We start from the raw sequence: 10,452 nt of genomic DNA on the forward strand, positions 1-10,452 counted from the left end.
GAAGATGTCCTGGAGGTGAAATCTCCTTCTCCTCCAGGAGCTTTGTCCCCAGGAGGTGATGGGATCTGTTGAGGAAGGTGAAACAGGAAAGCCTTATAAATGTGATTGTCTGGCAAGATTTTGAGAATATGGAAACTCTAAGAAAGATTGAAATGAAAGCAAGCTTTGAGATCCCTCAGGTACTGAACAACTGGAAAACAATGGCAGGGCCAGCTGAAGGTGATCCCCTTTGGATCAAACAATCCCCTCTGCTTGCAGACAGGCCCAAGGCTCAGAGCAGACCCTGCCAGCTTGGCAGAAGGGCCCAAAGAGGAGTTTTTAGGGTTTAAAATGTAACCCAGTGTGGGAATGTAATGATTCTTATAGGTTGCATGTAAATGCTGTAGGATTTGTATCTTGTACTAGATTGGTTAGTGAGAATGAGAATATTCAGCACAGAAGAAGATTTATGGTATTGGAACGGGAACCTCGGTCTCTTACCCCTTTTACTCTCTCACCCTCTCACCCTCTCTCCCCCTCTCTTCTCTCAGCCTGCTCTGAGCTGTGGCTGGCAGCTCCCAGCAGGGCCCTGCACCCAGGCCCTTTGCAATAACCCACAAGTTCCCAGCCCTGGCTGCAGAGATCTCTGCTCTCTGTCCATCCCCACCGTCCTACCCAACGAAGCTCCAACAGGAATCACCTGCACTTCTGGAGGTGTTTAAAAAATGAGATGTGGCACTTTGTAATGTGATTTAGTGGCCATAGGGACATTTGGTTGAAGGTTGGACTTGATTATCTTGGAGGGCTTTTCCAGCCTTGATGATTCTGTGATTGCCTTGGTAGGACTGTCTGAGGAGCTTCGCTGTGATGTTCCTGCCAGTCACAGCCGTGGGGTGAGTCTGGGTGTCACCAGGAGAGCTGAGGGACAATGTCCTGTGCTGCACACCCTGGGCTGGCTGGGTGTCACAGACATCTTTTATGGAAAATCCTTTCCTTAGGATTTTTCCTCCTGAGAAGCTGGAGGCCTCAGGAACAAAATGTAAACATTGATTATCTGCTGCTGTGGAATGCAACAGGTGCATGGTCTCATGTGGTTGTTTCTAATTAATGGACAATCACAGTCAGCTGGCTCAGATTCTGTCTGAGACACAAGCCTTTGTTATTCATTCTTTCTTTTTCTATTCTTAGCTAGCCTTCTGATGAAATATTTTTTTCTATTTTTTTAGTATAGTTTTAATATAATATATATCATTCAATGATAAATCAAGCCTTCTGAAACATGGAGTCAGATCCTCGTCTTTTCCCTCATCCTGTGAACACCATCACAGCTGGGTGTGACCAGGAGAGCTGAAAAGGGTGATGTCCTGTCCCTGCACACCCTGGGACTGTCTGGGTACAGCTGAAGGACAATGTCCTGTGCCTGCACCCCCTGGACTGGCTGCTGTGAAGATCCCTGGAGCCAGAACAGTGGGGCCAGAGGGACAATCACACTGATTCTAAAGGACCATGTCTTGTGTCTCCAGCTCCCCACCTGTATCTCCCATCCTGTTACCTCCTGTTCTTCCCTCTCTCCTGCTAGAGTAGTTTCCCCCTCATCTCTGATGTTTCAGCTCTGGAGTAGTTTCCCCCTCCCCTCCTATACTCTCAATTCCAGCCTGGCTCTCCAGGCTGCAGCATCACCCCCTCCTGCCCTGTCCCAGCCGCCCCAGCCACCCTCAGACCATCTCTGGTGGTGTCCCAGCCCTTCCCTGCTCACACAGGGAGGTGACAGGAGTGGGAAGATCCCCTTGTGCAGATGCAGAATCCCACCCAGAAGTGCAGCAGCCCTGCTCACATCCCACACCCCCTTCCCCAGCGAGCCATGGCTGTCACTTCCCGGGAGAGAATTGCCAGGGAGGTGCTGAGTGTATTTTTAGCTTTGCCGTTCATGTCTGATAAGTGTTTTGACCTTTTTGAGCGGAGCTAATCACGCTGTCTGCTCCTCATTGCATCTCAGCTCGTGCTCTGCCTGTCAGGGAGCCCAGGGAGGAGCTGCAGCTCCCACAGCACCCCTGCCATGCTGGGAGGGGGTTCCTTACCTGGGAGCCCTCCTGTGTGCCAGGTGTGTGCCCTCAGCAGCCCTGCAGCCTCGGCTGTGTGCCTGGGGAGAGGGACACTGGGATTCCTGCAGGGATGGGAGCAGAGCAGCTCTTCCATGGGTGGGGTGCGGGGTGGGAATGGCAGGGGATAGGCAGGGAATGGTCAGGGTGGGCAAGGTGGGCAAGGTGGAATGGCAGGGGTGGGCACGGTGGGCAGGGTGGGAATGGTCAGAGTGGGTAGGGTAGGCAGGGTGGGCACCATGGGAATGGCAGAGGTGGGCAGGGTGGGCAGTGTGGAGGCAGTGTGGAGGCAGTGTGGGCAATGTGGGCAGGGTGGGAATGGTCAGGGTGGGTAGGGTGGTGAGGATGGGCAAAGATGGTCAGTGTGGGTAGGGTGGTTGGTGTGGTTAGTGTGGGCAGTGTGCTCAGGGTGCTCTGGGCAGTGTGGGCAGGGTGGGAATGGCAGGGGGTGGGCGGGGTGGGAAGGGTGGACAATATGGGCAGTGTGGTTGGTGTGGGCGGTGTGGGCAGGGTGGATAGAGTGGGAATGGTAGGAGATGGGCAGGGTGAGAATGGCAGGGGATGGGCAGGGCATTCAGTGTGGGCAGTGTGGTTGGTGTGGTTGGTGTGGGCAGCATGCTCAGGGTGGGAAGGGTGCTCTGGGCAGGGTGGGAAGTGTGGGCAGGGTGGTCAGGGTGGGCACTGTGGGAATGGCAGGGGATGGGCAGGGTGGGCAGGGTGGGCACTGTGGGAATGGCAGGGGATGGGCAGGGTGGGCAGGGTGGGCACTGTGGGAATGGCAGGGGATGGGCAGGGTGGGCACTGTGGGAATGGCAGGGGATGGGCAGGGTGGTCAGGGTGGGCACTGTGGGAATGGCAGGGGATGGGCAGGGTGGTCAGGGTGGGCACTGTGGGAATGGCAGGGGATGGGCAGGGTGGCCAGGGGATTTGGCCTGCTGGGACACCCGTGCTGCCTGTCTGCCTGGGGGTGTACACAGCTGCAGGCAGGGCAGGGCAGAGCAGGGTGAGCTCCAGGCTTCCCCAGGGCCAGCCCTGGCAGCCAGGCCTGTGGGGTCTCTGAGGATGGTGCCAGGCCCTGGGGGGGGGGCTCTGAGGGTGGTGCCAGGCCTGGGGGGGCTCTGAGGGTGGTGCCAGGCCTGTGGGGTCTCTGAGGATGGTGCCAGGCCCTGGGGGGGGCTCTGAGGGTGGTGCCAGGCCTGTGGGGACTCTGAGGGTGGTGCCAGGCCTGTGGGGACTCTGAGGGTGGTGCCAGGCCTGTGGGGGCTCTGAGGGTGGTGCCAGTCCTGTGGGGGGGCTCTGAGGCTGGTGCCAGGCCCAGGGGGGCTCTGAGGGTGGTGCCAGGCCCGGGGGGGGGCTCTGAGGGTGGTGCCAGTCCCAGAGGGCTCTGAGGGTGGTGCCAGGCCTGTGGGGGGGCTCTGAGGATGGTGCCAGGCCCTGGGGGGGGGGCTCTGAGGGTGGTGCCCGGCCCTGGGAGGCTCTGAGGGTGGTGCCAGGCCGAGGGGGGCTCTGAGGGTGGTGCCAGGCCCGGGGGGGGGGCTCTGAGGCTGGTGCCAGGCCCAGGGGGGCTCTGAGGGTGGTGCCAGGCCCTGGGGGGCTCTGAGGGTGGTGCCAGGCCTGTGGGGGCTCTGAGGGTGGTGCCAGGCCCTGGGGGGCTCTGAGGGTGGTGCCAGGCCCGGGGGGGGGCTCTGAGGATGGTGCCAGGCCCAGGGGGGCTCTGAGGGTGGTGCCAGGCCTGTGGGGGGGCTCTGAGGCTGGTGCCAGGCCCAGGGGGGCTCTGAGGGTGGTGCCAGGCCCTGGGGGGCTCTGAGGGTGGTGCCAGGCCCAGGGGGGCTCTGAGGGTGGTGCCAGGCAAGCCTCCAGCCCACTCTTGCTCTTGCTGCCTGGGAAATTAGGCAGAAAATGCTGCGATTGAGTGTGAAGGCCTCTGCTGTAATTTGGAGCGAGCAGATGACACGCACCCGTCGTCGCAGGGAGATGAAAGCTTTTAGGGCTGGTGAGCACTAGCAAAATCAGTGAAAAATCTCTTTTTTGTCAGGAGTGGTAGATACACAGGCAGATGAAAGACAGAAGATAAAATTAGCCCGAATGCTACAGAGAGAAAGAGAGAAGGAGAAACGGGGAGGGGGAGGAGGATATTTCTCAGAAGGCTCTTGGCAGGGGAGGTTTCAACACTGGTGACTCAAAGGCAAAGGGGAATTATATTTATATATTTATATAAATATATATTTATATATTTATATATTTATATATTTATATATTTTTATATTTTTATATTTTTATATATTTTATATCTTTATATACATATATATTTTTTTACATGTTCAATTTTTTAATATATTAATATATATATTTATATATATACATGTGTGTGTATAAGAATAAACATGTGGGGCTGTGTTTGGTGTGCCCCCACAGCAGCAGCATCACCTGGGCCTGATAATTTTGGGACTGTGAGCTTGTCCCCATCTCTGCTGTGTCAGGCAGGGAGCCCTGCTGCCCATGGCCCCTCCATCCAGGGTGTCCATGGCTGCTCCTGGAGGACACAATCCTGCTTCCAACAGGAGAAACCACAGTGCCCACTCCAGTGGATGGTGTGAGCATGCTGAACAGCACCTCACACTCTCTGAGGTGACTTTAATTCCATTTTTCCCGTGCTTTGGTGGCTCAGATGGAAGCGTGCAGCTCCAGGCTGCAGTGGGGCTGTGCTCAGAGGGGCAGGAGCAGTAGAGATGCCCTGAGCACAATCCTGGCTGTTCTGGAGCTCACCTGGGCTGTCCAGGTGAGGCAGGAGGGACTGGGATGTCTCACCTCACCTGCAGGTGACTGATCTGGGTCCAAAACCCCTCTGTTGCTCCTGCCTTAGCTGCTGGCAGGAGAGGAGTGCTGGTGGGCCTGCAGCCTGAGGGACACTGCCCATGAGGATGCTGCGCTGAGCCGCACACACCCACACCATGAGTCAAAGCAGCGTTAATAAAAACCACAGCATCATCCCAGGGCTGCTTCCCCCGCCTGCTCAGCCTGCCAGGAGTCACAGCACGGGCAGCTGGGGACAGCAGCTCAGCCCCTCTGCCTTGTCACAGGGTGCTGCTGTGGATGCAGGTGGTCCCTCAGGTGGGCGGAGGATGGGTGAGGCTGTTCTGAGCCTGGGATGAGCTTGGGGATGCCCAGGGCTGTGCAGGAGGAGTCATGGCATGGGAGGAACATCTGGGGACAGCAGCTCAGCCCCTCTGCCTTGTCACAGGGTGCTGCTGTGGATGCAGGTGGTCCCTCAGGTGGGCGGAGGATGGGTGAGGCTGTTCTGAGCTCGGGGATGCCCAGGGCTGTGCAGGAGGAGTCATGGCATGGGAGGAACTTCTGGGGACAGCAGCTCAGCCCCTCCACATCATCACAGGGCACTGATGGATGCAGGTGGTCCCTCAGGTGGGTGGATGATGGGTGAGGCTGTTCTGAGCCTGGGATGAGCTTGGGGATGCCCAAGGCTGTGCAGGAGGAGTCATGGCATGGGAGGAACTTCTGGGGACAGCGGCTGCCCCTCTACCTTGTCACAGGGCACTGATGGATGCAGGTGGTCCCTCAGGTGGTCCCTCAGGTGGGCAGATGATGGCTGGGGCTGTCCTGAGCCTGGGCTGAGCCTGGGAATGCCCAGAGCTGTGCAGGAGGAGTCACAGCACGGGCAGCTGGGGACAGTGGCTCAGTTCCTCCACCTCCACCTTGTCACATTGCTCTGATGGATGCAGGTGGCCCCTCAGGTGGGCAGATGGTGGCTGGAGCTGTTCTGAGCCCAGGATGAGCCCAGGGATGCCCACATGCCCACCATGCCCACCCAGCTCCAAGGCTGTGTAGGAGCGCGGTGCCAGCGCCCAGCGTGGAGCGCTGCCTGCTCGGAAGGAAAGGAATAAATAACCCAGCCCTGAGAGACAGAGAGAGGAGCACTGGCCAAAGCCTCCCAAGCCGCCGTCTGTGGCTCCCAGCTGCAGCCCCCGTTGCCTGGCTGGGTTATCCCTCTGGGAGTGCCAGCAGGGATAGCAGCTCTGCAGCCGGCACAGACACAAACCTCTCCCTCCTCCGAGCGCTCCCAAATGCCTCTCACCAGCACAACAATTAGAAACCTAATTCCTATTTCTCCCGCTCAGCTAATTGTCTGTGGACAATTTGATTGTAAGAGTGCCCAGTGATGCAGAATAACCATCTTATTTCTGCTAGACATTGCCTTTGCAATTAGTGCTATTGATTGCATCGCTCTGCTCCCTCACCTGCCGGGGCCCAGGGGAGCAGCTCTCACCTGGCTCATCCCTCCCACAGTGGCCAGGCCCTGTCCCCCCTGTGACAGCACCAGCCCTTGGCCACCAGAGAGGCTGAGGGCTGAGCTCCAGACACTTCTCTGTGCTCCACAGGGAGGAATTTCTCCCCTCAGGCCTCACAACCACCCAGGAGGGTCCCTCCGAAGCCACCACAGAGCTCCCACTGATGAGACATCTCTGCCTGCAAGGGACTCTAACCAGGCTGGCTAGAGCTGGGAGGACTTGGTTTGTTTTTATTTTTTTAAATATATAAAAACACAAATTCAGATTTGACAACACCAAAAGGTTCTGGATGAATATGTCGATTATGCAGAATGGTTTGTTTGGAGGGAAAAAAAAAAACCAAAAAGATCAAAACATTTCATTTCAGTCTATTCAGATTGAAATGTTTTGATTTTTTTTTTCCCTCGTCCAGACTTTGTTTCAAAGTTTCCCTTAATTTTATTTTGCTAAACATCAAAAAAAGATTTCTGTGAAATGGCTGTGGTTGGAAGGAAATGCATTGGCTTGGGCACAGCCAAACCTTTGGTGTAACCGCCACCCGAAAAATTCTCCCCCTCCCTTTTTTTTTCATTTATTAGAATTTCCAGGGATTTTTGTTTTCAGGCCAGCTCTGAAAGACACATGGTTGTGCTTTCCCTGTCATAAAGCACTCACAGATCTCTTGCTGTACATAGGGGCTGGGCTGTCCTGGGAGGCTTCAGACCTGCTCTGGTCCCCCAATTCCAGCCCTCTCTGCCAGGGCTCCATGTGGGACTGTTCTGGTTTAGGGCAAATTTGGTTGAGAATCTCCAAAGGGGCACCTCCAGAAAGCAAACCCACATGGCCCCTGTGCCCGAACTGATTTGGGAAGGATTCCTTGGAGAGAAGTGTAAAGAACCTGTTTATTTAACAGGCACAGCACCCCCAGCACACAGAATGAACAATACCAGGTGACACCACTCTGTCACCGCTCTGACAAAGATGACAAATTCAGAAAGTCTCTCTTGGGGGTGGTCGCTCTGTTCTCAGTCCCTCCTGTGCTGGGGCAGCTGCTGCAGCCACAAGGTGCAAACTCTCGGTGTTCCCAGGTCCCAGTCTGGAGCAGGTTTGAGTGGGTCCAAAAAAGGGAAAGGAGAAACAGTCCAGGGAAAATTCAGGCTGCTTAGCTAAACTAACTAATGAGCAGAAGCAAAAACCAAGAGCAAAGCAGGAACAAAGCAGGAGCAGAAGTGAGAGCAAAGCGAAAAGCAAAAAGGCAAAAGCAGCACCATGCACTGCCCTGTCTGTGTGTCCCAGCAGGCTGATAAGAAAACCCAAACAAAACTTTCACTCTTCAGAGCCAGTCTTGAAGGCACAGAACATGATATCCAGCATGAACAGAACACATGAATGGGGATACAGCATCAGAACGTCACCCTAGGACAGGGACCCACTTTGTCCCCAGTCTGTGGCCCAAAGGGCTGTGACAGATTCTGATTTTGGTGCCAGCCTGGCTCTGCCTGCTCTGGGCATCACCTGGGGAGGCCCAGAGTGCTCAGAGGAAGCAGGGCTGGCAAGGAGTGGGGTCCCTGGTGGTGCAGATGGATGTGGAGGCAGCTCTCAGGAGGAGAAGATGCTCCTCTCCTTCAACCCATTGAGTCACCTCCAAACAGCCACCTGCTCCGGGCTCCAGATGGCTGCAGCAGGGAGGAGCTTTCCAGAGCAAGAGGAGCCGGATGTGAATAGCAGACTGTGCAATTAACTCCCCCCACAGCAGATTTCTGTCCCAGCAGAGGGAACAGCCAGACTGTTCTGGCCATCCTGCTGCCTCCAGGCACCCGGGGGGTGCTGCTGGGCCACACATGCAGGGCATGGACCAGCTCCTGTCCTGGAAGTGCTGATGGCCTCACATGCAGGGCAAGGACCAGCTCCCACCCTGGAGGTGCTGATGGCCACATGTGCAGTGTCACAGCAGTGTCTGTCAGTGCCTGGCTAGGAAGACTCCAGCCCCACACTCCTCTGAGGGGCACTCCTGGTGCAGGTGGCTCATCTTGCTGTTCTCATCCACCTTGTAGTCCCTGAGCACTGCAAGCTTAACCTTATTTCTCTTATGCTTGTTCTTCTTGGGAGTTGTGTAAGACCTTCTTCTTCGTCTTCTTCTTCTTCTTCTTCTTCTTCTCCTTCTCCTTCTCCTTTCTCCTCCTTCTCCTTCTCCTTCTCCTTCTCCTTCTCCTTCTCCTTCTCCTCCTTTCTCCTCCTCCTCCTCCTTCTCCTTCTCCTTCTCCTTCTCCTTCTCCTTCTCCTTCTCCTTCTCCTTCTCCTTCTCCTTCTCCTTCTCCTTCTCCTTCTCCTTCTCCTTCTCCTTCTCCTTCTCCTTCTCCTTCTCCTTCTCCTTCTCCTTCTCCTTCTCCTTCTCCTTCTCCTTCTCCTTCTCCTTCTCCTTCTCCTTCTCCTTCTCCTTCTCCTCCTTTCTCCTCCTTCTCCTCCTTCTCCTTCTCCTTCTCCTTCTCCTTCTCCTTCTCCTTCTCCTTCTCCTTCTCCTTCTCCTTCTCCTTCTCCTTCTCCTTCTCCTTCTCCTTCTCCCTCTTCTTAGCACCGCCACAAAGTCCCGGTCCCAGCTGAAGAGTAGATTCTTGTTTAATGTTGCAGTTGGACAGTGTGCGTCCATCTCCAGCTGCTTCCCAGCAAAGATCAGCTGCTGATCTGGAGGGATGCCCTCTTTATCCTGGATCTTTGCTTCTACATTTTCTGTACTATCAGAAGGTTCAGCCTTGAGGGTGATGGTTTTCCCCATGAGGGTCTTCATGAAGATCTGCATGGTGAGGAGGGCAGGGGCAGTGTGGGGCTCTGCACGTAACAGTGCAGGACATGGACCAGCTCCTGTCCTGGAGGTGCTGCTGGGCCATGTATGCCAGGCATGGACCCAGCTCCATCCTGTAGGTGCTGATGGCCCCATGTGCAGGGCATGGACCCAGATCTTCTTCAAGCCCTTCTTGGGGGTCCTACCTCCATCTCCACAGCCTGGACACCCTAAATTCCTACAGCCATGATTTCCATCTGGATGGAGCATGGGACATGCCAAGGCTTGGGTCATCTGGGACATCCCAAGGCTTGGGTCATCCTGGCTGACCACAGGATGTCCCAGCAGCTGCACACAGGGAGCAGCCTCAGGCTGGGAGAGCTGAGCAGGGAGGAGCAGCTCCAGGGGAGGGAGAGGTGCTAGGAAGGAATTAACGTCTGGATCTATAAAACACTTGGTCCCAATTATTATAATGCACTGATTAGGGGAACTCAATAGTTCTGCTGGTGGTTAATGGCAGTAATTACCCAGATATGACTACAGTGGCAATATTAATAACTCTGGGCCATTAGTATTTGTGAGCAATGAGCAGAATACACATTCCTGAGCCTCGGGCTGGGTCTCTCCCCTCCAGCTGCAGCCTGGAGCAGGGCTGCCAGATGCCAGGGCTCAGCTGCAGAGGGAGCAGACCCAGGACCTGGCTGATGTTTGCAGCTGCAGAAGAATCACAGAATCATTCAGGCTGGGAAAGACCTCTGAGCTCACCAAGTCAACCTTCAACTGAATCCCACCACAGCCACTAAACCATATCACCTGTGCCATGTCTGGTTGTTTTTTGAGCCCTTCCAGGGGTGGTGACTTCACCACTGCCCTGGGCAGCTGTGCCAGGCCTTGACCACTCTTTGAGTGAAGAAATTTCCATAATACCCAACCCGAACCTTGTCTGGCCCAGCCTGAGGCCGTTCCCTCTGCTCCTGTCCCTGTTCCCTGGGGCACAGCCCGACCCCCCCGGCTGTGCCCTCCTGGCAGGAGCTGTGCAGAGCCACAAGGGCCCCCTGAGCCTCCTTTGCTCCAGGCTGAGCCCCTGCCCAGCTCCCTCAGCCTCTCCTGGGGCTCCTGCACTTCCCCAGCTCCATTCCCTGCTCTGGACATCTCCAACCCCTCCAGGTCCTTCTCATCCTGAGGGGCCCAGAACTGACCCCAGGACTGGAGATGTGGCCTCACCAGTGCCAGCACAGCATGGCTGGAGTCACCACAAGGACGTGGCCTCTCATCCCTCTCTGGTGAGCCTGGGACTGTCCCTGCTGGGAGC

General features: G+C 55.8%; 1 protein-coding gene across 1 annotated transcript; it reads right to left on the reverse strand.

Moving 5' to 3' along the window:
* Nucleotides 1-8,321: 8,321 nt before the first annotated feature.
* LOC132083693 (ubiquitin-ribosomal protein eS31 fusion protein-like) lies at nt 8,322-9,158 on the reverse strand. The gene is given in 3 exon segments (XM_059488515.1): nt 8,322-8,479; nt 8,913-9,011; nt 9,014-9,158. Coding segments are annotated over 3 exon segments (402 nt in total).
* Between the last annotated feature and the right edge of the window lie 1,294 nt (nt 9,159-10,452).

This window comes from Ammospiza nelsoni, chromosome 25 (genome assembly GCF_027579445.1).
Source record: "Ammospiza nelsoni isolate bAmmNel1 chromosome 25, bAmmNel1.pri, whole genome shotgun sequence".
In the NCBI taxonomy this organism is placed as follows: Eukaryota; Metazoa; Chordata; class Aves; order Passeriformes; family Passerellidae; genus Ammospiza; species Ammospiza nelsoni.